Source organism: Anopheles coluzzii, chromosome 3 (assembly GCF_943734685.1).
Source record: "Anopheles coluzzii chromosome 3, AcolN3, whole genome shotgun sequence".
NCBI classification, from domain to species: Eukaryota; Metazoa; Arthropoda; class Insecta; order Diptera; family Culicidae; genus Anopheles; species Anopheles coluzzii.
The window spans coordinates 64,913,142-64,927,881 of NC_064671.1; the positions used below are offsets into that span (position 1 = coordinate 64,913,142).

General features: G+C 42.8%; 1 protein-coding gene across 3 annotated transcripts in view; it reads right to left on the reverse strand.

Moving 5' to 3' along the window:
* LOC120955526 (serine-rich adhesin for platelets) overlaps positions 1-14,740 on the reverse strand; it is a 70,969-nt gene that overhangs the window by 20,136 nt on the left and 36,093 nt on the right. The window contains exon 3 of one of the 3 annotated variants that reach the window (XM_040376474.2): positions 10,797-10,892. The exons of 1 other annotated variant lie outside the window; for it this stretch is intronic. In XM_040376474.2, coding sequence (XP_040232408.2) covers positions 10,797-10,892 — 96 coding nt within the window. Of the gene's footprint in view, positions 1-893; positions 1,883-10,796; positions 10,893-14,740 lie in introns of those variants that run through there. One more of the 3 variants, XM_040376480.2, reaches the window with a different exon arrangement.

The window sequence follows — 14,740 nt, forward strand, 5'->3', positions numbered from 1 at the left end:
ATTTTAGCCAAACGATATTAAAAGCATCTTTCCTAAACCATCAGACAATAATCGTGCACAAATTCATTCCAACGAATGGATGTTCATTGTATGACTGTGGTCCCACAAACAACAAATATTTGTAAACTAAACAAAAACTTTTTGGCAAAAAAATCCAAAAAAGGCCTCAAATTCTTGCCCGACATTCTCCCGCACTTATCACCGTCCGAAAACACTCGTGTATGTAATGTTTACATTCTTTTTCCTTCTTCCTTCAAACCCTTTGTTCATCACCCCCTTAGGCCAAATGTAATGCTCACGGGAGAGACCATATACTGTCACTTATCCGAAAAGTTACTATCTCCTCCCTAGACCAAACTTTTTTTTTTCTGTTTTTCGTTTTTTCCAGACAGTCAGTTTTGTCACCGAGGCCACAGACGCGTACGTGCCATTATGGATGGGCACGTTCATCGATTCGGCTCCATTTGTTTGGTGTGGGGGACACCCCAGCACCGTGCGTTAGATCCGCGCCGCACTGCATCTTTATCCCGGGTCACATGCGCGGCACGCACACGCGACCCGCGTTCTGGAAAAAGTTGAAGGCAAACGTTAAGCCGCGTGCCGTTGGGGATGGCATTTGGGTGATTTGGGGTGCAAACTTGACCTCGGCGCTCGACGTCAGTGGTACTGGAATAGATGGCGCACAGTGTGTGTGTGTGTGAGTGTGCGGTCGCGCGCGTGGACACTAATTGGATCCGGCTATTTGGGGTGATAATTGGTTTCGATGCTCGAGTGCTGCAGGAAAAGCTCATCAGAAGTTGCGATGATACTTTTGGAATGTTTGCGTGTGCGAGACCTTCGGGACTGACCCCTGCGGTAGTAGTCTAATAGTATGCTCTCTTAAGCAGACGAACCTTTTCGACTGGCAGCAGCGGTACTGGGAACATCTCACCGAGCTGGTGACGCCACCGAGCTTCGGCACCCAATTTTGGTGACCATACCCGGAGGATATTGGAGCATTGACACTACCAACTGTAGCACTAGCACTGACGCAGCTACCACGCGTTGAGTTAATCGGATTTGTTTCGGCACACACTATCAAATCACCCAGCGATACACAATCACACCACGCAACAAAGGGAAATGAACACTTTCGCGACGGTCCACTCGGGCGCTTCTTCCCGCGGAAACACTTTGCGCGCGCGATGGTCACTTGCGCGCCGATTACCATTAGTCGCGCCAATCTTTTGTGCTTCTTCCCCTGTTCAGCTGTGCAGCACGATTCATTCACGCTTTGGCAAATGGCAATCAAACGGGGAAAGAAAACAAAACAAAGCACAAACGCACACCGAAATACGTACGCGGGCCCGCGGAAATCTTAATCGAACGGTGTGCGGCCATAGACTGCCCGGCAGACACCACTCTGGGCCGGACCGAAACGGATCGAATTGCACCGCGTGCTTGCACAGACACACACAGACACACCAACACACTCCGAAACCGATGCGAAAGTTCCGCTTAACGGAACGGTCCAGGGCGAAAGAAAAACTGGACTGACCATCGGGCCATGTCCGCACCAAAAACCCCGGTGGACGGAGTGGGGTGGCATTTTTGCCGTAATGTTGTGGTTTTGGAATGTTAATCAAGTTCTGCGTACAGCGAGCCGGGCCACATCGATATGGAAATCGGCCTCCAAAGTCGACCACAACCACCACCACCGTCCGTTTTCCCTTTTCTGTTGCCACTCGCCACCCCTTCCCGTCGCTGTGTCTGAATATGTTGTAAGCTGTTGGTGTGGTGCAAGTGGTCGGATCGAACACACAGGTGCACTGGTGCATGGTCGATGCATCTAATGCACTGGGCGCTGCTTGGTGTGTGCGATCGGTTCGGTCTCGGCGTCCCTCGGCCGTTGTTAGACGCGCGGGAGAAAAGTGAAATTATTGAAATGCAATCGTGTGGAGTGGGAGGAGCAGGTGGAGCAGTGAAGGTGGGTGGTGAATGCATCTCGCTGCTGACAGCGAGCAAGAAAGTGCAGCCGTGGTGAATGTACGAAAAGCAATCGGAGGGGAAAAAAGCCAGTGATTAGCATGAGGATGGTAAATGTGCATTAGTGCTCGCGCGCCAAACATGGTCCGCTTGCGTTGAAATTGTTCTGCAAAACATCCATGAATGTTTGAGGATACTTTGCTGCAGTGAAATGTGGGGCAAGTGTACCACCTTAAGCATTTCATATTATAACTCACTAAAACCTGTTCATCAAAAGGCAATTGAAATCAAATAGGCATTTTACACCTATTTTCTCACTTGTTTCTAAGTTTCAGTGGATAAAAGTACAAACAACTGTTTTTGAAGCGTCCAAAAACACGTGATTTTTCGGGCTACGGGGCAAGAGTGCAACTCGTATGCGACAAGACTAGATAATTGGATATTTCGACCTAGCACTAGTGTATGTGTTCCCATCTGCCTTGAGCTTCAAATGTGTCCTTTTTGGCTACGAACTGTACCGCACTATCTCAGCTACTGGCCAGCTTTTTCAGGGCGGAATCTGCGCACATATGCGCACCATACCGCTGCACACTACAACAATTTTTAATGAAAATTGGATTTTGCAGTGATAAAATATAGTTTTTTCAACTCACCCCGAAAATTTATATTTTTTAATTTATATTTATATTTATATTTAATTTATATTACAGTCGTTGTCACCTAATATTGGCTCTGAGGCATCAATTTTTTACAATGCGCTCCAATTTTTGCCTCTAAGCCATCAATTTTCGACAATGCGCATAAATTTTTTAATCAAAATTTGAGAAAAATTGATGCGCACTGTCAAAAAGTGATGCCTTCGAGACAAAAATAGGTGAGTTGGAGTCAAAATTTCACGGCAACGACAGTATGTTAAAATGAAAAAAATATAAGTTTCTGCTCAATCTTGATACTCAACATAAAACAGTTGGAAACAACGATAAAAATTGGTTAATCTGTATATTAAATTAGGTACATTTTACCTAGTCATTGGAAAGCCCTCTCAGGCGTCTCAGACGAAAGCTCAGATTTAGTTAGATTATCATTCATGCTATTCATAAGTTTTAATTTTTCGTTATTTAGCATTCATGGCGAATAAAGTATTATATAAGTAAAATAAATGAAATAAATTAAATAAATAAATAAATACATAGTTAAAATTACTGTCACAAAATCTGCTAGTTATTTGTTATAACATTTTCGTTGCATTTTGGTTTGATTTCCTTATCGATTTTTACTAACAAACCTCTTCTATTTTAAACAATTTATCCCAGTTTTGACGGATAAGAGAGATATCTGTGTTTTTTTTTTCAGAGGGCTCAGTGATAAATATGAAATATGTAGCACAACTAGTAGTCATTTTAGTTTCCAAAGAATGTACATTTTTTTAAACAGTACAGAAAGAATTCAGGATTTAAAAGGGAAATATTTAATGTTTGAATGAGTAGGATTTATTCAATTTTTGACATGTTTGAACATTATTTTGTTTTAACTTCATTGAAACGTTGTGTAACATGGTTGATTGGATAGGAAATAATTTGTTCTAAATTTATTAGTTGTCGCCTAAGGCTACCCCAAATTATAAATTTCTTTTATCTCTCAGGCTCCAAACATAACCTTGTTTTTATCTCTAAGGCACCAATGATCGCCTAAAAGAACTCTAATACAGCCAAACATGAAAAAGCATCTATAGGCATACTAGATTGAAAAATATAATAAATAAATCATCATAGAACTTGAGAACTGCATACCATCTATCATTCGACATTTTATACATATCAATGGCATTTAAAACCATAATTTAAACCAATTTTAGTGTCCTAAAGCAATGAAATGTAATTAAACCCTCTGTAAAGCTGACCACTTTCCGTTAAGTTTTGAGAAATAAACGTTTTTTTTATATGTTTTGTTAATTCTATGCGACATGACAAAAATATGAGCAATGAGGATTCAAAAACTCGCTCAAACATCTACCCATTTAAATGAAGCTGTGAGCAAACGCACTCATGCGTAGCATTGTGCATGCAATGGTTGCAATTGTTAGCATGTGCAGTGCGCGTGTGTCTGTGCTGGTGACCGGCCTGGTGCAGCAAACGGGGCGAGGGAAAGGGGACTGCAATTATATTTCGAAGCAGATCGAATGCAAACGCAACCGGTTCAGGAAACTAGCTGAACGACATCAACAGTGCCATGAAGTGGGCATGAATATAAACACAGCCACACACACACACACACACACACACACACACACACACACTCATACACACGAACGTTAGAGTCCAATTAGGAGCCCACCTCCGGAATTGCTGTGGTGTGTAGAGCCTACTCTGTATCTTCTCCCATCGTCGGCATCTAGCTGGTGAAAGGCCTAATCATTGCTTGATTTGAGACTATGCAGATTGATCAGTGATGCGGTCAATTATTAAAAGATTGGCATGCCTTTCGGTACTGGGGGGGTTTACATCATTTTTCTTCGGTCTCATCGCCCGGTGGAAAGCCACGGTTTCTCTCGGTAAAGCCACTTTCCTGCCTGACTGCTGCCGAATAGAGTTGTGTTGTGCAATCTGTACCGAAACCACCTGTGCGCCTGTGTTGTTGATTAGTCAGTGATTAGAAAGCGTCCCTTGGGGAGAGACGAGGGGGCGGGGTACACACACGTACACACGCAGGGAGGTGAGGAAAAATAACAAAAACTAGTTTACCATCGATAGGATTATGCTGATTAGCGTATCGAAGGTGCAGCATGTTGCATCCGAGTGCATTCCCAGGGCGGAAGCGTCGGATGTTCGCGCGGTGCAATCGGGTGGAAAATAATATTTCGTCGTTTGACGTTTATTTTCCTACAACCATGATATTGTTGTTAGCACTGAAAGCGTGACGCCATCGGAATGCCACCCCTGGGCAGCGTGTGGCCGTGTGTATGCACAGGTGCAACGCCAAAGGGCATTCGGGCTTAATAATGGACACTCGATACACGATTATGTTTGTCACAAACCTCCCTCCCGGCTCCGAGGCCGAGCTGTTTGCATGTTTGTTTAGCCGTCATATTTAGCAACAATTGAACAAAACGAATACCCGCCACAGTCCACAGTGTTTGTGTATTGAATGGTAGCGAAGAAAATGGGAAAAACTGGTCTCTAGCGTTTTTTTGTATTTGCTTCTTCTCCTCTCCAAACCGAGCACAGACGCAAAGCAAATAATCGTTTTACTTTCACCCCCGAGGCGAGATGTGTTAAATGATGGTCTTTTTCGCAACAGACGGGGCTCGGGCCGTCCGTTTTCCGTCCGCCCAAGGGAACGCTGTTTGTATTGGGATATTTTAATAAAAAGGTAGTATCAATCGGGGTCTCGTTTTGAAGTGTTTCGTTTAACCAATTATTAAAAACATAAATCGCTCGCCTCACCTTGATGACTGTATTAAACGAGGAGGGTGTGTGTTTTTAAACACGTTTTGATTGGTTATTTGCATATCAAAAGCAGAAGAGCTTCGATTCGTCTGATTTAAAGAGTTGTTTTTTTTTGTGTGTGGAGCGACGGGATTTCACTTTCATTTCGTTTGTTTTAAAGAGCTTGGGTAACGTTTAACATGTAAATGCATATAAATACAACTCATTGGTTAAAAATACCACAGCTACCAGATCGTTTTGGTTTGATTCGTAATAAAAATACAATGAAATACTTATCATTTATGAAAATATTAAGTGGGGCGATTATGCTGCAATTTATATGTTAAGAACATTTAAAGCTTCTTACTACCCGAAAATCCAGCCCTGCTAAATGTTTTAATATGTACCATATCTACCAGTTTTTTTATTACTTGGTAATCACAGATTTAAATACTTCGCTGGTGCCGTGACCAGGATTACATTTGACCGTAATTACTCATGCAGTTTTGATACAGTTTTTTCAGCATTAAACAAACTCAAACAATTTTATAGTGATTTAATACCGTTTGAAACGTTAATTTGCTCACATGAAGTATTGAATTTAAATGTTTAATTGATGCCGTAACCTGGATGATTGTTCTATTTATTACAGTTTTTAGCCTACAATTAGAGTTATTCATTCAGTTTTCCTCCATAAAACAAACCCAAAATTTATTTAGGCGATATTGTTTAGATTCGAGTGCTAGTGCATTGCAATAAAGCCATTAATTTACTAATGCCGTGTGTTTGATGCCTTCTTTCTTTGTTACATTTAGTTGTTAAAATCGCATAATAATCAAAGAGTTTCAGCATTGGATGTAAACAAAAATTGAATTGATGTACAAAAAGTGATTCCTACAGTGAATAAACAGTTGATTTTAATGACCCGATCATTTAAAATTTTAATAACCTGTTGGTGCCGTGACTAGGATGTGCCATTTCTCTTTTACTTATTGCATCGAAGAAACCGTGTAATTTCCGCAATTTTTTCCACATATAAAGAATGCAATCAATTTTTACACAAAAATCCGTGAGAATCCGGCGAGGAGAAACTGCTCACACCTACAAACCAGCAAACCTACCACCCCACAATTACTGCCACTCCTCGTGAGAAAGCGCTTGCGACGACGTTCTTCGCTGCGCGGCAAAACTTTCCACCCCTGACGTCCATACATTCATAAAACCATAAATTATCCCAATCTATTCCCGACAATTCCCGATGCCGCCCCCTACACCGCCACGTTGCATAAGCACCAGCAGCACCAAGTTCTGCAACTTTTCGGGGAGAAAGTAAAATCTGGGCCCTTACGTGCCACCGGTGCGGGAATCTAAGATCTTTCGATCGTTAGAGCACTGGAGGTGCTTTAACGTTACATACACACTAACACATACACACACATCCCCACACCGCAAAAGACCGACACAGACAGAAAATTTCGCCTCCCGTTCGGGGAAATCGAAAGTAACGCGTATTACAAAATAGCTGTTATTACTTTCATTTTCATGCATGCCTGCATGCTTGCACGGTGTAAACCGCGCGCGAACCTTTCGAGCGATCATTTCCTCTTTCGCCGGGGCTGCTCCGACATCATCATCATCATCACCGCTTTGGCACTGGGAAAAAAGGGTGCTAACGGGTGTTATGGGTGTGTTTGGTTGTAACGATGTAGCAACAGCAAACAAGCAACACTGTTGTAGTGTTGTGTTGTGTAATTGTATACAGGAATATTCTTCCCTCCGAGTCATACATCGGTCCAAGGCACCTACCGACCGAGTCATACATCGGTCCAAGGCACCCGTGCTGAGGGTTATCGTGCTTTTGTTTTCACCTTTCAAATATATTTTACGAGATAGCCGAAGTTATGAGTTTATGAGTTGTTAACCACTATTTCTTCAAACACAATCGATCGCTCGAGTTTACTTGATCGTACGACCGGATGTGTGTACTTGGCGTTGGAGCTATGCCTACGCTTGAAGACACCTTCGCAAATCAAAATCGAGGCCAACATACTTTACCGAAGGTTGTCACAACACATTCCAGGTTGATATTTGGCACGCAGTCTGCACTCAGTAGTCCGGAAGACAGGCGTCGGTGCCGGTGCCAAACCTGATCGCGTGACAAATTCCTCAAGAGATTTCGACGCTAGACTCTCTTCATCATGCAAATCAGCCGTACCTCCAAATTTGTCTTCCATTTAGTGTGCTTATTTTCAAACTCCATTCCTTTTGTCTCTCTCTCTCTCTCTCTCTCTCTCTCTCTCTCTCTCTCGCATTCTCCCACACGTAATCAATCAACTCAAACCTCCACCAGGTTGGTGGCAAAGTAATTAAGACGTTAAATGACCCGCAATGGCTCGACATCTAAGCAAGCAAATCCCAACCGATCGTGGGATGTCCGGGAATGAGCGCCATGCAAAACAAAGCGTGAGTGTGTGTGTGTGTGTGTGTGTGTGTCGGTGGCAATCATTCGAAGGTCAACAGCGCTACTACCAAAGCAAAGGCACGGGCGGCAGGTTTGGTGCGCTCGTTTTAATTGGCAAATGGGATGCGGCGGGGGCCTCGCGAACTGCAAAATGCCACCACGTGGGCTGGTGCCGGTTTAGCCGGCTTATTAGTTTTCCTTCATTTTCTAAGCTCTTGATCACGTTTCTTTTTTTCCTACTGGCTGGTTGGCTAGTCTTAGATGAAGCTCAGTTGCATGTGTGTGAGTGCTCGGGGTTGTACAAATTACCTGCAAAAGGTCGATGATGTCAAAGTGTGTTGCCTCAAAAGCCTACGCGTCGGTGGGTCTAGAATTAGCCAAACGGTGGAGTGTGTTTAAAGCTTACGCTTTAGCTGCAACTTTTTCCCGTGCGCCATATATGTCTCGCTTTCATCGGGATTGATGTGTAATTAAATAAAGGGGATCTAAATTTAGATCGTGCGGGCATGATAATTACATCTGCGGGTCTGGAACGTGGGCCTGACGTCCAGCGAATGGTGTAGGATTAGCAACACCAAAAATGGCTACAAAACAATATCACGTTTCACTGGCCGTTTTGTGCCTAGAACGATTTTACATGGGCCAGCGCTGCAGCCTGTGAAACATTCTCCTGTTGTTAAATACATGCAATTGGGAAAACGGGCACCATCATCTGGAAGGCTCGCCTGGGAAGGTTTCAGAACAAAAGAGGCCATCAGATATTATCGCTGATAAGAGAAACGGTCCAATAGTGTGATGGACGGTAGCCGACATGTGAGTGGGTTGGGCTTTATTTAAAATGTTTCTCCTTCCGTTTCGATCATGATTTCATTAAGTTAGATTGTAGAATTTTACACACGCACAGAGAGAGAGAGAGAGCGAGACTCATGCTGGAAACGGATGCAAGCTGGTGAACATTGGTGAACCGAGTGCATCTGCCGTCCAGGCACTCATCCCAGCCTCGATCGATCGAAGAGCCTTTTGTCGTCGGTTCGAGTGTAGGTTTGCGGTATTTCATCTCTCGACACGGTCCAGTTGCCTGCCGTTGGCGTATGTAAATGTCGAAGGTGAGGTGGTCCTCCCCCTCCCGATTCCGCACGATGCCGTGCACGAGTGCAACCATGATTATGCAAGCATGACCATAGCAATTCGGGCGTTTTGCTTCGGATATAGATCTTGGAAATATTGTCACAAGATGCCTAGGCACTGCAGGGTGCGCCAATATCAGCATGTGGCGTTTCTGTGTGTTACGGAATCTGAACCGTTGCCGCAAACGGTATCCTGCTCTGACCACTGGAATATCGATCCCCGGACACAAGTGGCAGGAAGATGGTGGTAGGTTGCATCATTTTCATTATCGTATCTCGGGTAATCGGAAATCATTTTTAACTTGTGTTTGATTGTAGTCCGGCCAGCAGTTCCGGGGCGGCTTGGGAGCATGATTCTCGTACCATCTGGTGCCAGACACTGTTGACACTGATAGAAACGCCTTCGAGCTGAACGATATTGCAAGGTTAGAAGGTAGGAGAGTCTTCTACCGCTTTTCTTTGATTGTTTGAGTGTCTTTTATTAAATGATATTGCATATATGGCCGGATAGCAAGCGTGGATGGAGAAATTTAAATTCATATGATTAGTTTCAACACTTACAAACTGATTATAAAATAAAATAATGGAAAACAAACAAACGGAACTATTCAATGTATTAACAAGATCTAACCTTTGAATTGAACGTAGAATTTTGATATCAATTAAAGTTAAAATCACGATTTAATGGAAACATTCTGAAAACTCAGAAAATCAATGAAGAGAACATTTTATGGAAAATTAAAGATATTAACGTTTGACATTCGATATCAAAAACACATCTTCGTTTAGTCCTTAATAATCAATTCATTAGATTTAATACAGCCAATTTGACGGCCTCATATCAAAAGCGGATTAACTCGTTGCAGCCATACCCTCTCCGAAATAAACAAGATTATACCCATTATGGTATTTTATGATGCAAATTAGGCGACCGTAAAAGGTAATTACGCCTGTCAGTTTGGCGGTCGAACTTGACCTAAATGTGTCACAATGGTTTGGATGGTTCAGAGCAGTAGAATTAACGCTTGTTCGTTAGAAAAAAAAAGCGACGATAAAGCTGGTTCAAATTAATCAGATTGTATCGATCGCGACGGACACAAAACCACACACCGGCCACACATTGCGGCTGCTCGAAAGGGCTCACAATGAACAAAAAAGGTTTGAAGTTTTAAAGCTTCATTGGTTTGTAGTTTACAGGCAATCGAACCAAGCGATACAATTCACTAAACCGCATTGGACTTGAAGATCTGCTTCGAAATGAAAAAAGGAACATTAATTCAGTGCCAACAGCCATTCAATTCATGCCACCTTGCAACCTGTTTGACATTTTAACTCTACAAGTGTTGTGTAAAAAGCCGATCATCCGAATCGTTTGCCCGCGTAAGGACGACCCCAAGCCGGCCTGTTTTTGCTGCTGCGAGTTGAGAAATTTAAAGTGCCTTGAGAGATTAAAGTATAATGATCGTGTTTGCCCAAGTTAACCGTGCTGCTGCTTGTTACAGAAACAATAAAACTGATCGCCCCAAAACCGGAATAAACAATGTGATACAAAGAGTGTGCGTGTGCAAGAGTGCAAGGGTGGCCCTTCCCCGCTCGAGGGTATCGGTTCCGACCGTCTGGTGTTGGATCCGTCCAGGCGCAACCGAACCGACATTCCAATTGATCGCAATCGGTTGAAACTGGTCCGACTACTGTTCGCTAGGATTTGATTTCGTAAAGTTTCGTAAAAAAAACACGCGCGCCCCTCGGACAGGATGGATGTACCAGTTCGGCCTTGGGATGCTTTTTTTCTCTTCTTTTCGGAGCTTCCGTACTTACCGTTCTTGCTCTCCTTGGCCGTCCTTGGCAGGGGCGTTTCGTCCTCGAGCACCAGCGCCGGTACCGCGGTCACCATCCGAAAGCCCGCGAGCGTACCTGGGAGAGTGGGGCGAGGCGTGAAACGAAGCGAAGTGAGGTGAGCGCCAGAAGTGCATCGAAGGGACAGGAGTGTGAGTGTGTGTGTGTGTGTGTGTGTGTGTGTGTGTGTGTGTGTGTGTGTGTGTGTGTGTGTGTGTGTGTGTTTGGCTACTTGTACAAACTAACATCGTACAGGGTTGCAGCGATGGAAATGGAAAGGCACAACATACACACACTCAGTTGAAGGTTCTACAGTGGTAGTTAGCGATTATTTGTAGCTACGAGAGTTTATTTTAAAACAAACTACTTCTACTGATGGTTTGGTGTTAAGGAGAAGAAGGACAGAGAGGTGATGAAGGGAAAGGAAGTTGCATAATCTCCCTCGGCTCGGAAGTGGTCGGTGGAGGTGGATTTTTGCCGACAAGTGCTTATGCACAGATGTCGGTGGAGATGGAGCCGCCGATGTGCAAACCCAGTGCTTGTGCTAGCTCGTTGTTGGTGGAGGGCTTTTATCGCCTTGTTTATATTGCAAGAGGTGCTTAAAACGCTGGTGCTGCTACAAAGTTAAGTGAAAACGTTTGATCTTTAAAAACGATATTTTACCCGAGTGGAGAACCAGTTCTCTGCACTGGTGACGTTTATATTGCCTCGTTTGCCTGTTGACGTAGAGCAGGATGAATGGTATAGTTGGGAGAGCGTAGGATTGCAGTAAACTTGTATATGGATCCAACTCTCAACACTCAAACTAGTTATGATTTGCATAAAATTGTAACGATTAATCAAAGCGGTATAGTTGAACTATGTATTACTTAAACAAATCGATTGATGCGACATCAAAATGCGATGCGATTAACAAATGAAGATGCGTTTATCAAAAAATGATATTTAAACTCAAAAATAGATTATTTGTTTGTATGCCTTGAATTGTTGCAGCTAGCAACATATCGCAAAAATAAAAGCTTCAAACAGTGCGAACTGAACAAATTTTGAATGTGATTGTCTTTTTGAACATTTTTATTTTTTATTCTACCGGAATTGTTTCTGTTCGAATTTATATGGATCATATTTCCAAATTACTCGCAAATGCTTAGCTTAATTTACTCATAACGCTTACCTATGATTGTAATGGAGCTCTAATTGATCACTTTTAAAGTTTTACTCTTTTTTATTGCATTTTGTAAAGGTGTGTGCCGTTTAATGCTCCTGAAATTAAATATTGCCCCAATCAGTGGGTCATTTAGGTTACATTTTCAGTAAAGTATGTCCAACGCTATCAACTTATTTCAAAATGTAATGAATTTGGTCGAACATATCGACCCGTAAAATCATCGTAGGAAACTGCATTATCTATTACTTGAGTCTATGTAGATTATTTAAAAAATGCCAATTTTTCTTGCGTAAATCAAGCAACCAGACCAAATCTTACATTTGCATAAATTTCATGTTTTCGCTTTCTTACGTTTAAAGTTTCCAGCATATGTGTTATAAAAACATTACTTTACTATAGTTATTTTTTTACTATAGTTTTATTTTTTTACCAATCTCTCTACATGTTATCGCAATCATCCAAAAGACAACAGCTCCAAACAATTCAATTTATCACGGCCATTGAGAGCTTGTACACGCTTCACGGCCACCCAACGGTCCAACAAGTCGGAACATCGCGATACCACGATACAGTGATCAGGCTAACGATCGCGTGTGTTTGACGTGATCGAGAGCTTGAGATTAAAATCGACCATCGGCAGCAACACACCACCTCAGAAAGAAAGAAACAAAGTGCCATTCCATTGATCTCCGATTTCCTTTTCAACTGCCTGGGCTGGCTCGGCAGGTGGCTCGGAAGGAAGGAAAAGAAATGGAAAGTGGCACCGGTGGTTGGTGATACTTTCCAGGCCTCACCCGCCTTCATTTGTCTTTCAAGTCCAAGTTCAATCGGAATAGGCTTACGAGGCGCCTGTCGAGCTGTTTTCTATATCATTTTACCACACACACAGCTTAAGTACCTAAAAAAGGTAAAATCACACGATGAAAAGCAACATGGCAGTGGAAAATATGATCCCATTCATCTTGGTGCTTTGCATGGTGGAGAAAATTACCAGCCCGTCCGAAATGAGGCACAAAAGCGAGCAAACAGAGCAAGTGAAAAGTGAGAAAGGTTGGAAAATTGTCCACAGTCCACAAGAAGAAGGAAGTGAGGAGGTAGCAAACAATTGTGCACACCACTTGGCACGGTCGGTGTCAATGAGCGGCTTGTTTAGTTTTACACTTTGGTGCAGCCTTTTCTTTTTCTCTCTCTCTCTCTCTCTCTCTCTCTCTCTCTCTCTCTCTATCTCTCTCTCTCTCTCTTGTTTTCGCTCTTTGCCAATTTTCTGACTGACTGACCGACTCCCGACGGACCAAACGGACGACGACCCTTGTGGGGCTTGGTGGCTGGAAAGAGGAATGGTGTGTGTGTGTGTGTGTGTAATAAATGGTCGCAAATCATCATCGCAGATGCAGCGGGAAAAGTGGCCGTGCCTGATCGGGGGGAAACCATATCTCCGGTCGATCGTCGGCTGCCGATAATAGTAATGAGCAGCCCCCGACGACGACCATGATGATGATGATGATGATGATGATGAGGATTGCGATAATAATGCTACTTCAGCTGCCTTTGGTGACGACCATCGATGTAGATGGGGAGGTGGTGGCCAATCGGAATTGGAAATCGACCCCTCCCTGGTGTGCATCGAACCGGTGCACTGGTGCCGATTGCAATGATGCTTTTGCGTTGGGAAAGTAAATCATCCACGGTCCCCTAGCATATCGCACCCTATTTGGGCTTGATTTCAGACCACAGGAAATCGTTTGCGCTGGTAAGACTCTGTTTGACGTTGCTGTACTGTTTGAAACGCATAATGTGTGTACCCTTCCGTCCTCTGTTTGCCGCTCAAAGCTTACAAGCAACGTTTTTTTTCTACGTGCGTAGATGCGTTAATGCGCCCCCAGGATGATGGTCGCTTTTAGTAGCTCCCTCCGCACCGTGGAATTTTGCGCCACATTAGCGATGAGCCGCACCAGTAGCATCGGTTCCGTGATGTAATTTCTTTTTTTTACAACGGTGTGATTTAGTGAGTGAGTGAGAGCAACAAAAAAAAACCCTAAGTTGAATTAAATAAACACAACCTTACGCTGCTTCGGCCGTGCAATGGGTCGGGGTAGGGGTTTCTCAATTTATTCGATAATCGATTGTGAAACCGGTGAAACGGAAAATGAACAACTTTATTCGCTCATCAAACAGTCACATTGGATAAGTAAATGAAATATTTGAAAATGAAATAAAAAGCCTTCAAAAACGGTAGTAAAATAATGCACTTCAAAAAAATAGTTTAAGTATTAGTCTTCTGGAACGACGTCGCAATAACATTTATAACCCCAAAAGCAACTGCGAACAGCTTACTTTGCAATGTGCACTTTAAGCGCAAGTCAAATTACTTCTCTCTGTCACCTTTTTTTATGTGCAATTGATTAGATTATCGTGCATTTCCAGGATATTAACAGTAGCGGAAACACTATTCAAATTAATATTATAAATACAGTTTCTTTTTTATTAGTTTAGTTTAGTGTTTATTAATCGATGGACTATAAAGCCCTCTCGAGTCAAATTTTGCACGACCAAGTCCAGCGATAAAACGACCAACAACGAGTAGGTTGAGCTCGCTAAGATTAGCGTATAACAGCCAGAGAGATTTAAGACTGACTATTTATTGGGAACTAAGGAGTGTAGCTGTTGTAAAGTAATTTTATGAAAATTCTTGCAGTTCGAAATGTATCGTATATTTAGATTTTTAATAATTAAGGACAATGCTTTACTACAAGCTAAT